The sequence below is a fragment of the Narcine bancroftii genome, chromosome 3 (genome assembly GCF_036971445.1).
Source record: "Narcine bancroftii isolate sNarBan1 chromosome 3, sNarBan1.hap1, whole genome shotgun sequence".
NCBI lineage: Eukaryota > Metazoa > Chordata > Chondrichthyes > Torpediniformes > Narcinidae > Narcine > Narcine bancroftii.
Window position 1 is genome coordinate 279,698,068 of NC_091471.1, and position 25,612 is coordinate 279,723,679.

The window sequence follows — 25,612 nt, forward strand, 5'->3', positions numbered from 1 at the left end:
CTTAAGTAAAAATACACAGAAGCACTTATGAATAATTTAGAATTGCATCCTAGATCTTACATTATGCTTTCATCCCAGTGCATTTTCTCCATCAGTAAAGTCTTGTATTTTGCAATGTTTAATAAAGTCCCCACAACAAGGCTTATCTTTGAAATTCAGCATCTTTCTTGATAAGATGTTTGGAGGCCACAAGCTGACAACACCGCATGTCGTAAGATGCTGTTCCCATGAGTTATTAAGGACTTTGTTTTGCCTAATCATGGAGTAGGAAGTGGTTGGATTTTCATCTCTGTTGTTTCTTGATTTGACAATATGTAGAGCAGTGATGGTCTTTTTGCAGGTTTGTAAGCTGTAACGCTTCCATCTATAAAAACAAATTGACATATACTTTTGTATATTTTCACAGCTTGAAGCAGAATTGAGTGTTCTCCAGAGACAGCTTGCAACAGCTGACAAGGGCATCAACAATGATGAAGGGAATATGCTGAGGTAGGAGAACAGAAAAACACCTACAATAGAAAAGGAGGCTGATCTTTCTAATTACGATTTTAAAAAAAATTAACACGGTAGAAGCCGATTCTGGCAATCGAAACCCGTGCTACTCAATTACACCCAATCAACCTACAACCCCATATGTTTTGGAGGGTGGGAGGAAATTGGAGCACCCAGGGAAGTCCATGCAGGTCATGGGGAGAAAGCACAATTCATTACAGACAGTGCTGGATTCAATTTGATTTACAATTTTCTCATAAAGGTTTAATATCTTTTATTTATAATAATTTGCTTGATTTAAAGATAGCCTTGTTAGTTAAGATGAAGAACGATTGGGAACAGGGTTTGAATCTTTCACTTTCAGATGAGGAGTGGGACTCTATTTGTAATCTGATTAATACAATCTCTATTTGTTTAAAGATAAATTGTCTCGTTTCTATTCAAATAACGTCACATTAACTGCTGTGCTAACCATACCGCTCTATTACTAGACAGATAAAATCACCTGGAACAAAAACATGGAAGTATGTACCATTATGCAAATGTGCTATTTTCCCACCTCACTTTCTATTTTCCTAGTTCCTCTGATCCTCCACACTGTCTTCAGATTGTCCACTGAGGAGGAATCTCCTCTATAAGTGAATATTGGGAAAACCAAAGCCATTATCATTCATTTCTCTCTCAAACTCTGTGCTCTCATCACTGACAAATTCCTCTGCCTGTCAAAGGCCTGAAACCTAACCAACCTGTTCGGATGTACAATCGTACTGGAGAACCTCAGCAGGTCACTCAACATCCATAGGAAGTAAAGGGTACTGAACATTTTGGGCCTGGGCCCTTCATCAGGAATTAGGAAAAATGGACACGTATCTAAATAAAAAGCTGGGGTGGGGGGGGGAGGAGGGAGTACGGGTCAGTGGGAGGACCATAGGCCAACAAGTAAGAAGTCATGGATGGATGCAGATGAAAGGGCTCAAGCCCAAATTGTTGGTTAGCTTTTACTTCCGATGGATGCTGAGTGATCTATTGAATTTCTGAAGCACGTATGTTATAGGACTGGACCCCAGCATCTACAGACCTTGTTTATCACCATTTTATTCGCCATCTTGGAGTAACATCTGACTTGCATAATAATTTGGAACTGCCATGCTTATCCATACCATCAATAAGACAGTGTTTTCCAATCTCTATGGCATACCCTGACCTAGGTGATATAAAAATAAACCTCAATGTATTACTTGAAGAGTCCCCATTCATGAGCAGTGTCTATATGTCATGGATGTTTGCCTCAGGACTTCGTGGAAAGTCAGGGATCTGAGATTGAATATATACACTTTTTGATTTACAACTTTCTCGTAAAGGTTTAATATCTCTCATTTATAATAATTTGCTTGATTTAAGAATGGCCTCGTTAGTTAAGATGAAGAACCATTGGGTACAGGATTTGAATCTTTCATTCTCAGATGAGGAGTGAAACTCTATATGTAATCTGATTAATACATCCTCCTTTTGTGCACAACACTGTTTGTGGCAATTTAAAGTGGTCCAATAGGATGCGAATGTTGTGGAGGGCCTTGATAAAATAGTTGTTACAAAGGAAGTAGTGATGGAGAAACTAATGGGACTAAAGCCAGACAAATCACCTGGTCCTGATGATATGCATCCAAGGGTTCTGAAGGAAATGGAAGAAGTTATAGTTGATGCATTGGTGGTCATATACCAAAATTCCTTGGATTCTGGGCAGGTCCCAGCAGACTGGAAGACAGCAAATGTCACGCCACTTTTTAAGAAGGGATGTAGGCAGAAGACTGGAAATTATTGGCCAATTAGCTTGACGTCTGTAGTTGGAAAAATGCTTGAAGCCGTCATTAAAGATGAAATAGTGAAACTTTTGGAACGTAAGGGTTCAATCAGGCAGATGCAGCATGGTTTTAGAAAGGGAAGATCTTGTTTGACAAACTTGTTAGGATTCTTTGAGAATATAATGGGTGCGTTGGATAGAGGGGAACAGGTTGATGTTTTATATTTGGATTTTCAGAAAGCGTTTGATAAGGTGCTACACAAGAGACTTATCAGTAAGTTACAGCAAAGTAGAGTCCGGAGAAGTATATTGGCCTGGATTTAAATTTGGTTGCCTGACAGGAGGCAGAGAGTCGGGATAAATGGGAATTTTCTAGGTTGGCAGAAAGTGGTAAGTGGGGTCATTTACATTGATGACTTGGAGGAGGGGACAAAATGTGGTGTAGCCAAGTTTGCGGATGACACTAAATTGAGTGGAAGAGCAAATTGTAATGAGGATGTGGAGAGTCTGCAGAGGGATATAGTTAAGCTGGATGAGTGGGCAAAGGTCTGGCAGATGGAGTACAATGTTAGTAAGTGTGAGGTTATCCACTTTGGCAAGAAAAATAAAAGAGCTGAATATTATTTAAAGGGTGAAAAACTACAGCATGCTGTTGTGCAGAGGGACTTGGGAGTGTTTATGCATGAATTGCAAAAAGTTAGGTTGCAGGTGCAGCAGGTTATTAAGAAGGCAAATGGAATGTTGGCCTTCATCACTAGAGGAATTGAATTCAAGAGCAGGGAGGTCATGCTGCAATTATACAAGGTACTGGTGAGACCGCACCTGGAGTACTGTGTCCAGTTCTGGTCTCCATATTTGAGGAAGGATATACTGGCTTTGGAGACGGTCCAGAAGAGGTTTACTAGGTTGATCCCTGGGATGAAGGGGTTGACTTATGATGAAAGATTAAATCGTCTAGGATTGTATTCGCTCGAGTTCAGAAGAATGAGAGGAGATCTTATAGAAACATATAGGATTATGAAGGGTATGGATAGGATAGATGTAGGAAGGTTTTTTGAACTGGCCGGGGAAACTAAAACGAGAGGACACAGTCTCAAGATTCGGGGGAATAGATTCAGGACAGAGATGAGGAAAAATAGTTTTTCCCAGAGAGTAGTGGATGTTTGGAATTCTCTAACCAGGGAAGTGGTTGAGGCTGCTTCATTAAACATATTTAAAATTCGGTTAGATAAATTTTTACATGATAGAGGAATTATGGGATATGGGGAGAAGGCAGGTAGGTGGAGTTAGGTCATAAATTAGATCAGCCATGATCGTATTGAATGGCGGAGCAGGCTCGATGGGCCATTTTTGCCTTACTCCTTTTCCTACTTCCTATGTTCCTAATAGTGTACATATGCCTAAAGTTAAATTGGCTCATTTTTATTAGATATAAATCCTCCATGTGACAATTGGTGAGGCTTTGTTTGGTTCACAAGTTTTGGACTTGCCCTAGTTTAGAAAAATTTTTTGAAAGGTATCTTTCAGATATTATCGGTGATTCTTAAGTTTAAATTAGAACCTTGCCCTTTAATTGCACTATTTGGATCATTTCAAGATGATGATGTATTACTGACTCCAACTCAAAATCAAATTTATCTTTTATGTCACTGACAGCCAGACGTGCAATTTTGATGAAATGGAAAGACAATTCTCCACCTGCACACACACAATGGTGAAGCGATATTATGTCTTGTTTAAGTTTAGAAAAAAATTAGATATGCCATTAAAAAGTCAAATATTAACTTTCAAAAAAACATGGGGCCCATTTATGGACTATTATGATAACCTAAAGAATTTGGGTTGTTCTGAAGCATTGATGCTGCGCTGCCCATCTCCAGGTTGTTGTCACTTGACTCCTACGTGTCAGCTTTTAAACTTGCTTAGTGGTAGTGATTTCTTTTTGATTTTTTTTCTTATCCTTTGAATTATACATTACAATATATAATTGTACTGTTTAATTTTGCATAATACAACAATAAAAAATATATTTTAAAAACGAGGATGTCAGCAGCATCCTGAGGTGAGGTGGCTGTGAGCGGCCATTTTGATTACTGTGCGTGGCTGCGTGAAGGCCGGCACTGTTTGCGGTGCCGGAGGAGCACGGTTGCGCATATGCGGTTGGCTTGGCTCTGGCAGTAAACCGCTAGAGCAGGGCCAGCGCATGCACAGTGCGGGGGGGAGTTTAAAAATATAGGTTCCCCTTCACGAGTGGTCAGTTGGAGATCTGAGGAAGGTGAGTTGGGTGTTGACAATTTCTGCTGAACGTTTAATAACATTGAACAATGTTTAAGCCACCTTTAAGCATTATTGAAGAAAGTTAAGCATCCTAAAAGAACATTAAAGGTTGTTGAACATCGTTAAGACTTTGAATATCCTTGAATGACGTTAAATATCATTAAGCCCCATTAACTTTTATACCAATATTTTGTTATTAAGAATTAACCACTGAATATTACTTAAAGTCTTTTCATAGAACAGTAAAGATGGTTACATTGCTTTGCATGTTATCAATAAAGGATTTAAATACAAAAGAAGAAGGTGTCTGTATGAGATTCAAAGCACTTTGTTGAGGGGTAAAATGAATACTTGACATGTGCATTGTTGAAAATTGTAGTGGGAGAATTCTTGGAGTGAATTTACCATTGGACAAAAAGGAGGTATTGGATATTAATCCCCATAAACCCCAGGTCCTGTTGAGATTTATCCCAGGCTGCTAAGAGAGATGAGATGCTGTAACATCTCCTGTGGCCACAGAAGAGGTACCAGATGCCAGGAGGACAGGAGCTGTAGAAGTACAGCTGAGAAAAGCCAGGTAATTTGAACTGGTATGTCTAACGTCAGTGGAAAGAGACTGTTGGGAATAAATTAGCATGCAAGAGAAATGTGGATTAATCAAGGATAGTCAAAGAGGGATTCTACCTGACTAATTTGAATGTTTGAGGGTGTCAATGAGGGCAGTGTGGTTGATGTTGCCTGTATGATGTGGCCAAAAAAATGGCGGTGCTGCCAGAGCTGCTGTAATGGCAGCACTGCCACTGATGTGGATCTGGAAGAGCAGAGCAAAGACACAGTGGTCCTCCACATGGTCCAACCACACAGTCCTAATGTTGAGGCCTCCATACAGGCTTTAAATGGCCTGTTACAGGCATTGATATGATGTTTTTATTTAAAGTCCTTCAACCGAGGTTGGGGGGGGGGGGGTGGGGGTCTGTGCCCTGTGCTTGACTGCGGCCGCAAGGGGTTGAAGACTCTGAGGGAGCAGGGTTGATGAAGGGAAAGCTGTGGATGTTGTCTATTTAGACTTTAGTAAAGCTTTTGACTGGTTGACCGTTTTGAGTTTCGGCTGCACCATTTCATCAGATGCAAGGATCGACAATGAGATAGACAACAGACTCGCCAAGGCAAATAGTGCCTTTGGAAGACTACACAAAAGAGTCTGGAAAAACAACCAACTGAAAAACCTCACAAAGATAAGCGTAAACAGAGCCGTTGTCATACCCACACTCCTGTTCGGCTCCGAATCATGGGTCCTCTACCGGCACCACCTACGGCTCCTAGAACGCTTCCACCAGCGTTGTCTCCGCTCCATCCTCAACATCCATTGGAGCGCTTACATCCCTAACGTCGAAGTACTCGAGATGGCAGAGGTCGACAGCATCGAGTCCACGCTGCTGAAGATCCAGCTGCGCTGGATGGGTCACGTCTCCAGAATGGAGGACCATCGCCTTCCCAAGATCGTGTTATATGGCGAGCTCTCCACTGGCCACCGTGACAGAGGTGCACCAAAGAAAAGGTACAAGGACTGCCTAAAGAAATCTCTTGGTGCCTGCCCCATTGACCACCGCCAGTGGGCTGATATCGCCTCAAACCGTGCATCTTGGCGCCTCACAGTTTGGCGGGCAGCAACCTCCTTTGAAGAAGACCGCAGAGCCTACCTCACTGACAAAAGGCAAAGGAGGAAAAACCCAACACCCAACCCCAACCCACCAATTTTCCCCTGCAACCGCTGCAATCGTGTCTGCCTGTCCCGCATCGGACTTGTCAGCCACAAACGAGCCTGCAGCTGACGTGGACTTTTTACCCCCTCCATAAATCTTCGTCCGCGAAGCCAAGCCAAAGAAAAGAAGAAAGCTTTTGACAAAGTTCCCCACAGGAGGTTAGGAAAAAAGGTGGAGGCATTAGGTATAAATGAGGAGGTAGTGAAATGGATTCAGCAATGGTTGGATGGGAGGTGTCAGAGAGTAGTGGTAGAAAATTGTTTGTCTAATTGGAGGCCGGTGACTAGTGGAGTTCCTCAGGGATCGGTCCTGGGTCCACTATTGTTTGTTATATATATATTAATGATCTGGAAGCAGGGGTGGAGAATTGAATAAGCAAGTTTGCGGATGATACAAAGATTGGTTGTGGACAATGAGGAAGATTACAGTAGATTAAAAGGTGATTTAGGAAGGCTGGGGGTGTGGGGTGAGAAATGGCTGATGGAATTTAATACAGATAAGTGTGAGGTGTTACATTTTGGAAAGGCAAATCTAAGTAGGTCATATGCATTAAATGGTAGGCAATTGAGATGTGCAGAGCAACAAAGGATTTAGGAGTTGTGGTAAATAGTACCCTCAAGGCTGATACTCAGGTAGATGGTGTGGTGAAGAAGGCATTTGGAATGTTGGCCTTCATAAATCGGAGTATTGAATTCAAGAGTAGGGAGGTTATGATGAAATTGTACAAGGCATTGGTGAGGCCAAATTTGGAGTACTGTGTACAGTTTTGGTCACCAAATTATAGGACAGATATAAACAAAATAGAGAGAGTGCAGAGAAGGTTCACGAGAATGTTGACAGGATTTCAAGGTTTGAGTTACAGGGAAAGGTTGTGCAGACTGGGGCTTTTTTCTCTGGAGCGTAGAAGATTGAGAGGGGACTTGATAGAGGTGTTTAAGATTTTAAAAGGGACAGACAGAGTAAACGTGGATAGGCTTTTTCAATTAAGAGTGGGGGAGATTCAAACTAGAGGGCATGGTTTAAGATTAAAGGGGGAAAATTATAAGGGGAACATGAGGGGAAATTTCTTTACGCAAAGGGTGGTAGGGATGTGGAATGAGCTTCCGACAGACGTGGTCGAGGCAGGATCATTGGTTACATTTAAGGAAAGACTGGATAGTTACATGGATAGGAGAGGACTGGAGGGGTATGGACCGGGTGTTGGTCGGTGGGACTAGGAGGGTGGGGATTTGTTACGGCATGGACTAGTAGGGCTGAACTGGCCTGTTCTGTGCTGTAAGTGGTTATATGGTTATATATGGTTATATGGGACTGGTGGAGGTCACCAGAAATGGGGAGAAACACCCCACATTAAAAAGAATCATGGGAGACAACCTTGCAGCATGGCAGCGGACCAGTGAGGCATTCAGCGGCTGAAGGACCCACACAGGCCGTTGGCTGTGGAGACTGGGCTCATGGGAACCAGGTACTGGAACTGGGATTCGAGAGGTTGCCAAGGGCACGCGGGGCTCCTGAAGGGCTCTGGGTTCTGAAGGCTTCCTGATTGTCTCAGAGGTTTGGATCTGGAGCTCGGATTGGCACCGAAAGAACAGGGGTTTGTGATGGAGATGAATCCACGGACTCTCAGTGACTCTCTTTTGCTTCCATTTCTCTGACTATAAGGGGCGCAGGGCAATAGTAATGGCGACTCTGTCTGCCTCTTGAAAGACTAAAGGAAATTTTGTGTAATATATTTTCCGTTTGATTACATGACAATAAAAAATCTTCAATATTGAACGGACTTCAGTGAGCATAAATTTTAATTTGAACCATTTGGGAGATTGGTCCCAAAGGTAGGAATCCATGGGATCCAAGATATGTGTTGGTTCGGGCATAGGCAGCATGGGTGACTGTTGAGTGTTGGGGACGGAAGCCTGTATAAATAGTGTTCCATGGGGATCCTTGCTATTTCCCCGTGTACATTAATTAACTGACAGCATCGAGTCCACGCTGCTGAAGATCCAGCTGCGCTGGGTGGGTCACGTCTCCAGAATGGAGGACCATCGCCTTCCCAAGATCGTGTTATATGGCGAGCTCTCCATTGGCCACCGTGACAGAGGTGCACCAAAGAAGAGGTACAAGGACTGCCTAAAGAAATCTCGGTGCCTGCCACATTGACCCCCGCCAGTGGGCTGATCTCGCCTCCAACCGTGCATCTTGGCGCCTCACAGTTCGGCAGGCAGCAACCTCCTTTGAAGAAGACCGCAGAGCCCACCTCACTGACAAAAGGCAAAGGAGGAAAAACCCAACACCCAACCCCAACCCACCAATTTTCCCCTGCAACCGTGTCTGCCTGTCCCGCATCGGACTTGTCAGCCACCAATGAGCCTGCAGCCGACGTGGACATTTACCCCCTCCATAAATCTTCGTCCGCGAAGCCAAGCCAAAGAAGAAGACAGTTATAAGTTTCCAGGTAAACATGTAAGTTAGTGGCATCGTGGAAAGTGAGGAGAGTTACCCTAAAGAACAATGCTTACCAAGCAATATTGATGGACAGAGCACTGGCGGATAGAATTTGATTATAAATAAATATGTGGATTCATGTTTTGAAGGATTAATCAAGCAAGGATATACACAATGAATGATACAATGTACAGAGGAACAGAGGGGCCTTGGATTGTGAAGGTAGTAACACAGTACAAAGTACACAGAGCCGAGAGGTAATGGTACCACTCTATGAAATATTACTTAGGCCACACTTGGAGTTGTGTTCAGATGACCTCACTGTGGGGGGAAGGATCTGTTTGCATTGGTGAAAATACAGAGGAAATTCAACAGGATGATACCTGAGATGAAATATTTCAGTGATGAGGACACATTGGATATGCTGAGTTTGTTTTCCTCGGAGCAGCCGAGACTGAGGAAGCACAGGTTATAGCTGTTTTATTAAGAGATGGACAGATAGAGTAGATAGTGGGGAAACAGCTATTCTCCATAGCAGAAGTTCCATTGGCCGGAGGGTAAAGTGAAAGAGATTAGAGAGCAATCCGAGGGGAAGGCAAGGACTCCCACAACATTTAACAAGTATCTAGATGAGCACCTGGATTGCCAATTAATGAAAGGCAATGGACCAAGTGTTGATAAATGGGAGTATTATACTGTATGCGAGTGATTGGCCGTTGTCATGGACGTGGTGGACGAGGAAGTGGCTTGTCTGCTGTATGACTAATACGATCTAAAATCTGACTTTTTGGTTAGAACTTTATGGAGACATAAGGAGGAAGAGGGTAACTCAGGTAAGTGTGAGACTCCTGGGGTAAAAATGGAGAAAGAGTAACAGGAAACAAGTGTTGTAAAATGGGCGTAGAGATTGTAGTTAAAATACTTGACCACATACATTGAAAGCATGAGCTCCCCATCCATTTTTTTGCATGGGTCAACTTGTATCAAGCAATAGCTTAGGAGAAACATGTTTTAGATTGAGTGCAGACAAAAATGGAATGTGTTTCTATAAATAATTGGGTCAACTTGTATCAAGCAATAGCTTAGGAGAAATATGTTTTAGATTAAGTGCAGACAAAAATGGAATGTGTTTCTATAAATAATTGTTTAATGAATGTTATTGATTTACCTATAGTCTAATGGGTTATAAGTTACGACCATAATATATAGGAGCCAAAATTATTCAGCACATCGAATCTCCCCCGCCATTCAATCATGAGCTGATCCGTTATCCCACTCAGCCCCATTGCCCAGTCTTCTCCCCATAATCTTTGATGCCCTGGCTAATCAAGAACCTATCAATCTCTCTCTTAAATACACCCAATGACTTAGCCTCCACAACTGCCTGTGGCAATACATTCCACAGAATCACCACCCTCCAGTTGAAGAAATTCTTCTGTTCTAAGTGAATGCCTTTCAGTCCTGAAGTTGTATTCTCTTGTCCTCGACTCTCCCACCATATATATGTATGGCGTGTGCATTTTGTCAGGAAAGCAAGGTTTGAGGAATGCTCTGACAGAGACCTTTAAGACTATGGAAGGGCTTTTCATGGTCACTGAATCTCTCTGACAGATGGAGGGAGTCCTTGTAGCTATTGTATTCATATCAAGCAAGATAAAGTATTTCCATTTCTCAGTTCTCAGGCACTTGCTGCAGGAGATACAAGCTACAAGGGCTTATCCAAGTATTGAATGTTTGTACCTGCATTCAGACAAAGTTCACGATCCTTCTTCTTCTTTGGCTTGGCTTCGCGGACGAAGATTTATGGAGGGGGTAAAAGTCCACGTCAGCTGCAGGCTCGTTTGTGGCTGACAAGTCCGATGCGGGACAGGCAGACACGGTTGCAGCGGCTGCAGGGGAAAATTGGTTGGTTGGGGTTGGGTGTTGGGTTTTTCCTCCTTTGCCTTTTGTCAGTAAGGTGGGCTCTGCGGTCTTCTTCAAAGGAGGTTGCTGCCCGCCAAACTGTGAGGCGCCAAGATGCATGGTTTGAGGCGATATCAGCCCACTGGCGGTGGTCAATGTGGCAGGCACCAAGAGATTTCTTTAGGCAGTCCTTGTACCTTTTCTTTGGTGCACCTCTGTCACGGTGGCCAGTGGAAAGCTCGCCATATAACACGATCTTGGGAAGGCGATGGTCCTCCATTCTGGAGATGTGACCCATCCAGCGCAGCTGGATCTTCAGCAGCGTGGACTCGATGCTGTCGACCTCTGCCATCTCGAGTACTTCGACGTTAGGGATGAAAGCGCTCCAATGGATGTTGAGGATGGAGCGGAGACAACGCTGGTGGAAGCGTTCTAGGAGCCGTAGGTGATGCCGGTAGAGGACCCATGATTCGGAGCCGAACAGGAGTGTGGGTATGACAACGGCTCTGTATACGCTTATCTTTGTGAGGTTTTTCAGTTGGTTGTTTTTCCAGACTCTTTTGTGTAGTCTTCCAAAGGCAGTATTTGCCTTGGCGAGTCTGTTGTCTATCTCATTGTCGATCCTTGCATCACGATCCTCTTCTCTGTTAAAAAGAAATATTGACCTCTCTCTTCACTAAACATTCTTGTAGCTACTTCACATATTTGTTCCTTAGGTTTTTGATCTTGTGGGGGTGAGGTGGGGGAGCTATTCTTGGTTAATTTTGTACATCTAAATTAAATCTCCTCATTGGCTAATTGGTTTCAAATAAAAACAATTCCAACCAAGCTAATTTCCCCATCTTATTGAAACTCTCTGACCCCAGTAGTGTCATCTTAAACCTTCTCTGTGCCTTCCGCCTGTTCTCTGGCTTAGCTGACAGTAAAACACTAGGGGATTCTGTTGGGATGATGTGAAGATGGGTTAGAGGAAACACAAATGGATTGGAGGTTGAGAAGAAAGGGTGGAGCAATTCCTTTTGTCGTCAGGTACAATGTACTTCATTGAAAACATCATACACTTGCAGATTTTTCTGCAACCTAGGATTGTTTCCATTCTGCTCCAGCATTGGGTAGAGGGTGATGAAGTACAGGAATTTGTTAATTACACAACTAAATAATCTCAAAGGTCAAATGGTTCTATTTCATACTTGTATGTGCTTGTCAAAGAATTAGTCCCGATCTTAGGAATAGCAAGAAGAAACCAGCAACAAATAAATGTTATGAAACAAGAAAGTCTGCAGACGCTGTGATTGTTGTCAATACACAAAAGTTGTGGAGGAATTCAGCAGGTCCCACAGCATCTAGAGGAGGTAAAGATATATAACCAATGTTTCGGCCATGAGCCCTTCATCAGGATATGAGCAAAAAACAGACAGGCACCTGAATTAAAAAAAGTAGGGGGGAGAGGGGGTAGGGGGAGGAACACAGACCAACACCCAGGAGTCCATGGGTGGACAAGGAGAGGAGGGCAGGAGAGAAAACCTGAGAACGGAACGGGGAATGGAGTAGCTCTGTGAATGCAGGGCTGCAAGAAAGGAGACAGAGGGATGGGGAAAAAGAGAAAGACAAGGGCAAGAAAATTGGAGGAAAGGAGATACAGGAATGGGGAAAGTTGATGTTAATTCCCTTTGGTGGGACAACACCTCCTACTCCATCTGGGCACCGACCAACCCTCGTGCTGTGCAATGCAAAATGTAAGATTTGATGGCTAAGGTGCCTCAGAGAACAATGATGATACTGTGATAGGATTTATTAAAGTGATGTACTTCAATCTGAACCCAAAATCATAAATCTAAATAAAGCAGACTGGAAAGGTGTGAAGCAGGAGTTACCGCATTAGATTGGGAAACTACATGAAGAGAAATGACAATAGGCAAGCAATGGCTAATATTTAAAGAATATAATTAATATACCTGCTCCAAAGGCAAAAACTAACAGTTAATCTACTGAGGTGATAGAGAGAGCTTAAAAATCACACAAGATCAGAAGAAAAGGTGCACGATAGCCACAGTAAGGCAATAAACGAGGTTGAGGAAAATTTTTGAAATGAGCCAGGAATCCAAGGTATTGATAAGGAAATGGAATGCACAATATGAGAGTGGACTGTTGAGAGACACAAACAGATGAAGTATGTACAAGTTCAAATTTATTATCATCTCACAGTACATATGTGACCCGATGAAACAGCCATTTTTCCAGACAATGATGCTCGCACATACTCTATGCACAGCGCTTAATAATGACACCTACATTAAGATATAATTTAAATATACATAGATACTTTGGAATGATTTACTTGGTTACAGGATACTGTCATTCAGTCTCACAGCCTGTGAGAATAAATTATTTCCCAGCTGGGCAGTCCAAATTCTTGTTACATGTTAAAATTGAGCCTGCATTCACCACTTCAACTGGCAAGTCTTTCCACACTTCCACCACTCTCTAGGCGAAGAAGTTCCCCCTCACATTCCCCTAAACTTTTCCCTTTTCACTGTCAACCCATGTCCTCTGGGTTTATATCTCACCTACCCTCAGTTGAAAAAGCCTATCTACATTTACTCTATCTATCCCTCTCATAATTTTAAATTCCTCTATCAAATCTCCCCTCATTTTTCTATACTCAAGGGAATAAAGTCCTAACCTGTCTTAACCTTTCCTTGTAACTCAGTTCCTGAAGTCCGGGCAATATCCTCTTTCTATCTTAATGATATCTTTCCTGTAGTTAGGTGACCAAAACTGCACACTATCCTCCAAATTTGGCCTCACCAATGTTTTATACAACATCCCAACTCCTGTACTCAATACTTTGATTTATGAAGGCCAATATGCCAAAAGCTCTCTTTACAATCCTATCCACCTATGACATTTTCGTGAACAATTGTGTAGTGTGGATGGCGGAGTGTCATGTAACCCTCTCTGTCTGGAACCTGGTGGGAATGAGGATTGCCGAGGACCTTGCCATCTGGAACCTGATATGTAAGCACCTGACCTGTCAATAGTGATAATAGTGGATGCACTGGTCATCATTCTTCAATGCTCTACATCTCCTTGAAAAGTGGAAAGTAGCTAATAGATGTATGCTTATGGAAGTGAGAAAAACACAGAGGTATTGACCAGTTAATCAATCTATCAGGAATGGAGAAGATGTTGCAATGACATTAATAAGGTGCTTAAAAATGATTAAAGAATGAGACGAACTGGACATGGAGTTATCAAAGAGAACTCATATTTGCAAATCTGTTTTAAGTTTTCATATTGCAGTGGCAGAATAGATAGAGAGTAGGCATTCATTATGTTAACACACGAAAGATTATTAAACAAAATTATAGTGCATGTTTTATAGAAATATAGATTAAGGGTTGATTAACGCACAGAAAATGGAGTCAGATAAAAGGAAAGTTTTCAGGCTGATGTTCTGATTAGGGCAGTGCTGCAGGGAATGGTGATGGGGTGCTAGCTATCTATGTCAATAGATAGGAATCGTGTATTCATATTTGGTGATGACACAAAACTGGTGGCAGTGTGGGCTGTGAAAAGGATTTAGAGAGGCTTCAGAGTGATGTCGCTAGATAAGGTGAATGGGTCAGAAAATGGGCAGAAGGAATCTAATATGTAAAAATAGCCAGGCAGAGTGAGAGTTAAGGTGTTGGTTTACAGAGGTACCTGGATGTTCTTGTCCATGTATCACAGTATGTTAAAGTACATGGACTGGAAACATTTAGGAAACTGTATACAGGCAATTATTGTAAAAGAATTTGATACAGATGTCAAGATGCCCACTCCAATTTGATGGAGGCCTCGACGTTCAGATTAAGTCTCTTTGATGGAGGAAAGATATACTTGCAAGTGAGGAGGTTTGGTGAATGTTCTTGGGAACCACCTCTCATTGAAGACAGGCATTAAAAATAACCTTTGCCAACACCTATAATGTGCCAGCACAGCCTTTGATTGACTGAGGAAAATAGAGTTTCATTATCATGACCTCACACTTAACAGCATTCTCTGTGCATAGCATGCAGTCATGCAACAATACATATGCAGGACAAGTATTTCATCAATATAAACAAATAAGTATCATTTTGTACATATAAGAGTCTCGGATGGTTAGTGGGAGCAGTTCCTTTGGTTGTTCTGCATTCTCACTGCCCATGGGAAAGAAGCTGTTCCTCATCCTGGTGGAGCTAGCTCCTGATGTCCTCTTTGCCATTCTTATGGTCATGTGGATTGAATTCCCATCCATTTCTCTGCAGCAACTGTCCCACACTATGATTAAGCCAGCTAGGGTGCTCTCAATTGAGGTCCTATAGAATTTTGACATAACGGTGGCTGGTAGCCTTGTCTGGTTCAGTCTTCTCAGGAAGTACAGTTGCTGTTGCGCCTCCCTGACAAAAGTGAGGAGATGTTGTGTGTCCATGATAGGTCACTAGTTAAGTGAAATTCAAGGAACTTGGTGCTCTCCTCTCTCTCAACTACAGAGTTGTTGATGTGTAGTGGAGGGTGGTCATTCCTGAATCTCCTACTGCAAGACCTGAACTACCTGCAACAGGCATGTTAGGGCACTGGAAAAATACCACAATCCAGATTATCTCTGCAAAATCCTCCATCTATATTGGTAATGTATGCCAACCAATGACAATACCCTTTACTGGCCCAAAATCCCCAGTTTTGAGGCTCTGGTGACACTCTATAGCCTGCACAAAGTTCATCCCTGACACCAAATTCCCAAAACTTCCCATCAACTCACTTTAGAAACCACTTCCTTCCATTTGAATGAAAGTATCTGTGATTTTCATGTCCTCTTTAGCAGCAAAACGAGAGTGGGATCAAGGTAACGTTAATGCTGAGGGAAATGGCTTTGCAAAGGAGGAATGAAGGTGCACTGGTCTGATTTAGGAGGAGATATTATGCAGACTAGATCTATCTGTGCTCTTGAGTGTTGAGAGGAATTGATCCTCACAAAATTCTTAAGGTTCAAATAAGAAATTGGTCATTCAGATGTTAACAAAAGGTGAAGCTTAACTAAAACAGCATGGAAATGTCTTTTGCTGTTCATTATTGGATGTGTTCAATGGTGGGCTTTCTGAAACTTCAAATTACTTCAAAGCATTATTCCTCATTATTCCAATACCATTCTCGAAGCAATCATTCAACTCAATTTTTTGTCCATTGCCCAAAGAGTACTTGTTTTCTGTCAATTTAACAGAAATGACAACTTGAAATTGTAAGCTTGTGGGTTGATCCTATGGATTGAAACATTTAGTTTATTTCTGAAGTACAGTGGAACATGCCATAAATGAAGTGAAAGGAGGGTTCTTTGGCTTGGCTTCGCGGACGAAGATTTATGGAGGGGTAATGTCCACGTCAGCTGCAGGCTCGTTTGTGGCTGACAAGTCCGATGCGGGACAGGCAGGCACGGTTGCAGCGGTTGCAAGGGAAAATTGGTGGGTTGAGGTTTGGTGTTGGGTTTTTCCTCCTTTGTCTTTTGTCAGTGAGGTGGGCTCTGCGATCTTCTTCAAAGGAGGTTGCTGCCCGCCGAACTGTGAGGCGCCAAGATGCACGGTTGGAGGCGAGATCAGCCCACTGGCGGGGGTCAATGGGGCAGGCACCAAGAGATTTCTTTAGGCAGTCCTTGTACCTCTTCTTTGGTTCACCTCTGTCTCGGTGGCCAGTGGAGAGCTCGCCATAGAACATGATCTTGGGAAGGCAATGGTCCTCCATTCTGGAGATGTGACCGACCCAACGTAGTTGGATCTTCAGAAGCATGGATTCGATGTTGTCGGCCTCTGCCATCTCGAGGAGGGTATTGGGGGGTAGAAATGATGTTTTTGCTATTATACTTTGAATAATCCTTCATGGAAAGTTGCAGTAAATAATGATTTTTTGCATGCAAGTAATTAACAGATGTTTATGAAATTGTGTGATCAAAGAGATTATTTTTAAGATGAACTTCTGATCTAGTTTATTAATTTATCTGGATTTTGCTTGCCTCAGTCCACTTCAAATACAGAAGTAGTCTTGATTTTGTTTCTGTACAGGCACTCTCACAGATCATGAACTATCTTCTGCATAAAATCTATTACCTTTCATTCCCCTTTTGTCTTTTGCCCAGAGGTAAAGTGTTTGGTCTCGTCTGATATAAACACCTTTCCCTCTGCTTACCATCTATGAACCAGTCAGGTAATGGCTGAGATTTCTTCTCTGTGGAAACATTTCATTCAATCTTGTAAATGCAGTACCCAAAATACAAATTAAGTAGTAGCATTTTATGTATTTGATAACACTCCCCTACTTGTGGACTCTGCATCTCTTTGTGAAGACTCTGATCCCATATGCTTTACCAGTCACTTTATCTAAACACCTTGCCATCTTTTAAAAAAAATTATTTATAAATTTAAAACCACAAGAAATTGACATATTTTATGATATTGCAAATCCATTTCAAATACATGTGTATATATGAAAAAATAAACAAAATAGAAACATGTGGGGGTAAACCCCCTACCCTCCTCCCTCTAACCCCGTACAAAGCAAAAAAAAAGTTTAGAACAAGAGATCTTTCACAGGGGCACTCCTTACTGTAAAACTTCTTCTGATATACAAAGACTTTTAGGAGATAGTCTGAGTTTCATTTAAATATTCATACCCACACTTTGTAGATATGGGCACCATGGTTTTAAAAATGTATGATTTTTTCCCTTAAATTATGTAATTTTCTCAAGTGGTATACAACTTTGAATTTCTGCATGCCATCTCTCCATTCCCAAATCTGTATTAGACTTCCAAGTTATAGCAATACATTTTCTACCTATTGCTAAAGCAATTTGAACAAACTTCACTTGATTCATAATTCAATTTTAATTTAGGTTTAATCCCTCTAATATCACTAGGTAAAAATAACATTAGATCTTGTGGGAATTTAACTATTATTCATTCTGATAAATTACCTATTTCCAACTAGAAGGGTTTAATCTTAGAACACTGTCGAGTAGAACGCAGAAATATACCAGTTTCCTGTCCACATATAAAACATAAATCTGAAAAGATCTGGTTCAATTTATTTAGCTTTTGTGGTGTCAAATATGTCTGATGAATAAAATTAGATTGTACCAACCTATACCTCACACTTATTCTACTTTTCATACTTTCTGTACATAGCTCGATCCAATTGCGCTCATCTATGTGCTTATTCAGATCTACTTCCCATCTTTGTCTTGATTTATGAACCCCTACTTTCCGAGCCTTCCCTTGTAACAACCTACACATTACTGAAATAAATTTCTTTGTTTCCATTACATAACAATGTCTCCACCTCTGTTTGTTGGCAATGGCGGATCTTCAGCAAATACCTTGCCATCTTGAAAGATTTCAGTTTGTATGTACCTAGTCCCTGTGTTCTTGCCCTCCTGTAGGACACTACACTCACTCAAGAATAGTGATGTAAAACCTAAATTGTGTCTCTTTATTTTTTCTGCCAAAGTGTATCACATTACACTTGTCAGAATTAAATTTCATTTGCTATTTGTATTCAATTGCAGCTGCCCATCTAGGTCTTTTTGCAGGCATACATCCAGTCATTATCTCAAGGGACTGCCAGTGTCAACCATTCTCCAGCATAAGGAGCATTCATTTTCCACTATCTACGTTCTGTCTTTGTCAATTCCCTGTTTATTGCTTCTACTGGTGATTTTCCTTGCGCTGAAGCATTTAAAAAAAAATGTAATGTGACTAAAATAATTAAGTTAAAATGCTTAACATTGACCAATGAACAATGATTTGTTTTTATTGTGACTTGTTGTAAAATTTTAGGAATCAATAGTAGGTGGGAATTAGGCTTTGAAAGTATTAAATTAATTGATTTTTATAACACTTAATGAGTATTTAACTATCCAATTGCAAAAAGAAACAGGAATTGTTGTTGCACGAAAATTGTGCCTCACGAGGATGTTTTGTGGTAAGGAAAGCTGTGATAATTCAATTGAACAGTCGTGGTGACAACTTTAAAAAGAATGAAATGGCTGTGAATGTCAGTAGAGCCCTGAGATTTAATTACTGCTTTATATTTGCTGTTTGGCATGTAGTTCTTTATTAGCTGTATTAAATAGCTCATTTTGAAAAATGCTATTTTATTTTGACTGATTGTATAGTAGGCATAATGAATGAATAATAAAAACAGATTGTAGTTAAAAGAAAGATGTAAAGTAAGATTTGAAGATTTACGACATGGTAATGTACTAATAAATTGTTCTTACAGTGGAATATCATGAGAAAATGTTTTATTTAATTGTATTAGGTAGAAATAAATGCTGAGATATGTTTACACGATTCAACGCATTTGGTACCTAACTCACTGTTAATACATTAACTAAGGCATTAATGCAATATCTTAAATACCCAAGAGCAGAAGTGGAGGTGGAGAACAGAGGAAGAAAATAATTGGAAATGGATGGACCATGGCAAAATGGAACTTTGCAGCAAAATTCATGGAGATTTTGGTTCTTTGTGGGCATCAGTGCACTGTAAAAGTAAGTTGATGGGATTGAAACTGAGACTGTTCCACGTGGGCCACTTCTCAGCAGGAGAAACTCTGGCTGTGATCATAGAGACAGCTATTAAATCAGGCAAAAGCTATTGGACCCAGCAGTGGTGGTGTTGGAAGGAGGAGATGAGGTCAGCCTTTTCTGAGATAGTGGGATGGTAGAGATTGATACGGAGGGGTTGTGATGTTTAGTTTGTGGCTGATAAATGCATTGAGTAACATATCAGTAGGATAAAGTACAAATATGCAATGTGGACTTCCTAAATAATCTCATCAGGCACAGAGGACACAAAATTGATGGAGGACACACAATATCCCATGGAAAGGAACAGGCAATTAACATTTCAGGTCTGGATCTTTCTTCAGTAGTGCCAAAAATCAGACAGGCTCCCGAAAAAGAAATATAGAGGACTTGAGTTATCAGGATAGATTGGATAGGCTAGGTCAGGTTTTCCTGGATCAATGGAAACAAAGAGTTCATGTGGTAAAATTATGGGAAGCATAGAAAGGATAGATAGAGTCTGTTTCCCATGGCAGGGAGGTCTAAAAGTAGAGTACTCAGGCTCAAGGTGAGAGGAAGGAGGATTAAAGGTGATCCAAGGAGGCAAACACAGTTATCATCTGGAATAGGCTGCCAGAAGTGGTGGTTAAGGCAAGAACAGTAACAACATATAAGATGCTTCTGGACAGGTACTTAAATTGTTAGGGGATAGAGGGATGTGGAATTTTGTATGTGTGAGATTAGTATAGGATAGCATGATGCCGAAGGCTGAAGGGTGGGTCTGTGCAGTTCATCTCTATGGCTTTTCAGCACAGCCAGTGAAGATGGCATTAGTGCTTTGATAAGAATGGTTTGCCAAAGCATGGACTTACTTGGAAGATGATCTGGGAGGCAGCAAGATGTTCAAGAACTTAAAGAGGAAATGGAATGAATTTATAAATGGGATAAGTGTGAGTGAAGGGTTCATTTTTAAGGTGATAGTATGTTGACAGGAGAGGGTTAATACTCAAGAGTGCAGAGCGGTTAACAATACCAGCAACTGTGAGGATCAGAAAACTAAGCGGAGGAGACAATAATTTTGTGGGAATTTTTTGAGGGCTGAGGGAGCAGAAAGTACATTTCTTGTTAGACAACTTGTGGAGGATGTGATAATTGAGATGTCATGATGGTCCCAATCTTCTTGATCTTAGGAATGTATAAATGAGAAAGAATAGTATTATGTTCAGTTCTGGTCATCTCATTACAGGAAGGATGCAGAAGCTTTGGAGAAGGTGCAGAGAAGATATACTGGGATGTTGCCTTGATTAGCGAACATGTCGTTTGATGCAAAGTTGACAGAGCTGAGGGTTTTTCTCTTTGGAAAGATGAGGGATGAGAGCGGACGAAATAGAAGTTTATAAGGTAATGATGGACTTGGGGTAGACAGCCAGCAACTTTTTCCTGGGAAGACAAATAGCAAATACTTGAGGTCATCTGTTTAAGGTGAATGGAGGGAAGTCTAGGGAGATGTCGAGGTAAGCTTTGAGGGCGTCTGGAATGCATTGGTGGGGGTGGTGCTGGAGACTGGTCCAATTGGGACATTTAAAAGTTACTTAGATAGGCCCATGGATGTAAGAAAGAGAGTAATGGGTGTATGCTGGGAAGGATTAGATTAATGAGGAGTTGGTTTCCATGAAGAACATAGGACACAACACCCAAAGAGGATTGTGCTGCAATGTTATGTTCCAATAACATGGGGAGTTGAGATTCTGGTGCACTTTGATAGCCATGAGTGCCATGTGGAATTCTTTGAGGATGCACTGGTGGCGGGTGGGGGGGGGGGAGAGGGGGGACTTTTAAACTAATTAAAGGAGATGCTAGCTGACTGCGGCAGTAGGACAATGGAGAAATCGAGGTAGGAATTTAAGAGAACAGTACCAAAGGGGTGTGCTGGCATGTCCTGCTTTGAGGAGGGAAATGCCAAAAGAAGTTCTTTCTTTGAAAAAAAAAGACTTGGAAAATGTGGGATAAAGCTGGCATAGGACAGAATTGCATCAGCCAGAATCTATTATCCAGAGTCGGAGTTAGTCTGGATCAAGTCCATATTCAGTTTTTAGGATACTAACATGGGATTTAAAATTCATATTTGGGTTTCTGGAATTTAATCACATTGTTTTCAATAGCCATGCATTCAGCTGCCTTGACCTTGTGGTGGTTTTCTCCCTACATCTCTTTTGCCTCTTTTCCTTTAAGATGTTGAAAGGTGGATCTGACTAAGGCATTAATGAAGCTCAACATAATTTTTTCTTTGCGAATTCTCCTGTGAGGTGCCTTGGTGCAGGGTTATTGAGTCCTTGAAATCTTAGGCATATTACTGGCCCAAGTGGAGGAGGAGCAGACAGGGCAGCATTGTAAACCTCAACAATGCATTGGGAGGACATTGAAGCTTTGCAGATGCCATCAAAGTAACCAACCATCTCACAGGCTACCTCCCCAGCCTCCCATCAGCCACCTGCTGCCCCCTCTTTGGCGACCTCGGAACCCATGTAACCTGAGTAGAAGGTGTCCACAATCCTGTGGGACTGCAGATAGAGAGTGATATTGAAATGCAAGCTATTGTTGTTGTTAAAAGCCTCTTATTCATTAAGGATTTTTTTTTGCATAATTGCATACCTTTGTATGCCACATACCATTTGAAATTCTGTCTTGATTCAAAATTGAAAAATTAATAAAGCCACTTGTGATAAACTGTTGATGGAAGGAACCCCCTTGGTAGCTGATGTGCTGTAACTTGCATTCACAATCACAACATCATTCAGCCTGTGTCTGCATGGAGGACAATGATGTATCCCTCTGAGGTTACAGTTTAATTGCAGCACATTGCAAAAGCCCTATGCTTTTATTGGAAACAGTTCTTGACTGCAGGTCACTAATTGATGAATGTTATTGTTGCTGAGTTAGAGTCTCATTTTATTACTGAATGTTTAACAAACATTCTTTGCGATGAACATTATTTTATTATTTATCTTGTTGTATGGATTATTTTTCTTTTTCCACTCAAGTTGCATTTTTTGTGGATACAGGTGGCAGCATAGGACAAGTTTTGAGATGAACAGTGCACTATAGTCCAGCTTTACGTAAGAGTATTGAGGTGCAATATGGACAATTGAAAACTGATCATTTTGTATTCCTAAATGATCACAATACAAGCTTCCAATTAATTTCTGAATTCTGATCTCTTAGTATACAAAAAGATCAGCATTTAGCAATGATCTGAGTCTTTTGAGAAAATAAGTTAATAACGCATGTCTTGGTGCAACTCGAAATGTTGACTGACCACTCCTCCCGTGGTGGAGCCCAATCTGCTGAGTTCCTCCAGCAGTTCCTTGCTGAAGATTCAAGCATCTGCAGCTTTTATGTTTCTTCTTAACAATGCATGTGTTCAAAAGGGCAATTTAATATTGTAATCGGGCTGCCAAGTTGCAGCCAAAATTAGCTGTGCTGGAGAATAATGAAGTTTACAAATGCTTTACACTCCATGCCTGAGCTTTCAGAAACAATGGGGTGACAGTACTGCTTAAGGAAGATACATTGGTGAAAGAATGCCCTTGCAGTCTCAAGGTTTGATTGAAGGAGCAAGACGATGTTGCCTCAGTACTGGAGCAGATTTGCAAGAGGTTGCAGGCATTTGCAAGAACTGCACAGTGGTGATATTAAGGGAAATAAGCTGCTGACGGAAGTTATATGAGAGCAAATGTCGACGTGGGGAGAAATTTCTTAAATGTGTTTTACAGGTTTTTAGTCCAAATCTGAGAACAATCTAGATTGGGGAATGGCTTTCATATTATTATATCCAGATTGGAAATAGAGAAGGGCAAATAGCAAGCAGATGAGTGAGAGATGATGCACTTTGAAAAGGGAGGACACACCCAATGAATGATAAAGCCCAAACGAACATTGAGCGACTGATGGAACTTAGTGTACAAATTTGAACTCCCTGAAGGTAGCTCAGGTAAAAAAGGTGGCAAAAAAGGTATATGAAATACTGGTACTTTATTAGTTGGGCCATTGAAATATAAAAGCTGGAAAGTTAAGCTATAGTTTTATAAAAAAATGTTTAGGCCACAATCATGTGCTTCCTATAGTGGTGTGCAGGTCAGCATTGGTAACCATACGATTCAGAGAATGATCACTCGGTTGTAGCCTTTGATGGAGTGTTTATGACAAAGGAGATTGCAGATGTGTGAATCTGAAACAAAAACGAATGCTGGAAGAACTCAGAACTATTAGAGTCGAAGGCTGCAAGTTGATCCTGTCTTATGAAGAAATACAGGATAGACCGGTTGGTGTTGGAATGGGGAAGGCTGAGTGGGAACCTGAAAAAAGGATATAAAATTATAAGAGGCCTAGTTAGGCTGATTGTGGGAATATTGCAGAGGTGCTTAAAACTTAAGGACACAGCTTTAAGGACAGGGGAAAGAGATTCAGAGGGGATTCGAGGAAGAACTTTTGCACCCAGAGGGTGATTGGAACCAGGGTACAATGGGTGGTCATAAGGCCTTTTCCCACCGCATTGTAAAATGGAGATTCCCTTCAAATTTTCCCGGGAACCCCTCCGTGAACCTGTGGTGTGAAAAGGACGGCCCGGGAATTTGAAACGCCTGCATCACTTAGGCGATTCAAATTAAAAGATACTTACAGCCTGACAAAAGCGGGATGCTTTGGCACATCGCGAAAGCAACACAATGCGGGATGAATGGCTGTCCTCATTAAGCATAATCTCTCACGCAGCTGGATTTCCCAGAGCAGTTCCAGCTGCGTGAGGGATTATGGGAAACAAAGTCAGTCATTCAAACTACATTGTGCCACCGTCGCGACGTGCCAAAGCGTTGGGGGGGGGGGGGGTGTTGGGGAGAGCGAGGAACGGGTGGGCAAGCGACCGATGGATGGGGTTTGAACTTGTGTAACGCGTCATTGGTTGGGGGCGGAACCCCCTCCAAATTGCCAGGAATGGCAAATTTCTGGGAATTTGGTCTGCAGTGTGAAAGGCCCAGGAAGTTCTGAATTCCTGGGAATTTCACAGGGACAAAATAAGGTCACTGCTCCCCTGTGGTGTAAAAATGGCTATAGAGTGGTATGTCACAGAAACCAGCCCTTAGCCCCAGTGTGCCCATGCCAACATTTTTGCCCATCTACAGTAATCCCAATTGCTTGCATTTGGGTCATTCCCTTCCAACTCTGGCCTATATTTGTCTATCTGAATGTTAGGTCCATAAATTTGCTGGAGAAACTCAGCAGTTCACACAGCATCCATTGGTCTATAGGAAGTAAAGGGTAACTCACATTTTGGGCATGGGCCCTTCATTGGGTTTTCTTGTTTAACTCAATGTTGAATATTAGAAATGTATCTTGATTCCACAATCTCCATTGGGCACATGTTCCAGATAATATCCACTCTCTGTGTAACAATTTAAAATAGCCTCAATGCACTTGAAGCAATCTGTCTCACGATGGGCAAGCTATTGGAAAAATATGGTGAGAGTGAGGCACAGCTATGGCCAGGGCCCAGTGGCCTCCACCAAAAGGTTTCGAGGGAAGAGGCTGCAGAAACAGTGGGGCCATTGGTTGCAGCTTTGAGTTCCAAGAGAGTAAAACCAGATTAGTAAAGACCAAATGTGATTCCCATGCCCAAGAACAAAGGAGGGAGATAAAAAGTGAGAAGTTGTAGGTTTTGTACTTGAACATAAAGTAAGTATATTGTTGGCAAGATCCTGGAGTCTGTTATCAAGGAGTGATTTAATGAAGTTCCGTATAATCAAACAAAAATCACATTGTTTTATAACAAATTTGCCAATTGTTTTAGGATGTAACAAACTCAGATTGAGTGCAACCTATAGATATGTTTAAGTTTGTTTATCACAAAACAGCTTGTGAAGATATTTGGATTTTCAGAAGAGAAAATGTTCACATTCTCATTTGAGAAGGCGGCACATAAAGGCTGGTGCACAAGATATTTAATCGTGTGTGAACATTTGGTGCAGTTACCTCTCTCTCCTCTTCTTAACCAGTTTCCAGGGTCGGAGCCAGAAAAAGTCTCAGTGGGGTGGTATTAAGGTAACCTCGGTGGGAAGGGGGGGGGCACAATCTGACCTTCAAAAACTCATCAGAGGGAGGTGGTCCTGTCTACCATGAATCTCCTCTGTGTGGCAGCATCACCATCTGCCCCCTCCCTCCGCTGTGCAGACAAACACGTTGCTTCTGTTGTGTGGAAATGTGAAGCTCAATGCTAGTGACGCTAGGCTGCGGGTCACATTACCTCATTGGGGGGGGGGTGGTTGGCAATGGCTGCGAGCAGGTGGGGGGGGGTCCCAATACCT

The 25,612-nt window shown here is 41.7% G+C and overlaps 1 protein-coding gene across 10 annotated transcripts in view; it reads left to right on the forward strand.

Moving 5' to 3' along the window:
* mad1l1 (mitotic arrest deficient 1 like 1) overlaps nucleotides 1-25,612 on the forward strand; it is a 1,066,498-nt gene that overhangs the window by 432,243 nt on the left and 608,643 nt on the right. For all 10 annotated transcript variants that reach the window (XM_069928298.1, XM_069928297.1, XM_069928299.1 and 7 more), the window contains exon 15: nucleotides 407-489. In XM_069928298.1, coding sequence (XP_069784399.1) covers nucleotides 407-489 — 83 coding nt within the window. The remainder of the gene's footprint in view (nucleotides 1-406; nucleotides 490-25,612) is intronic.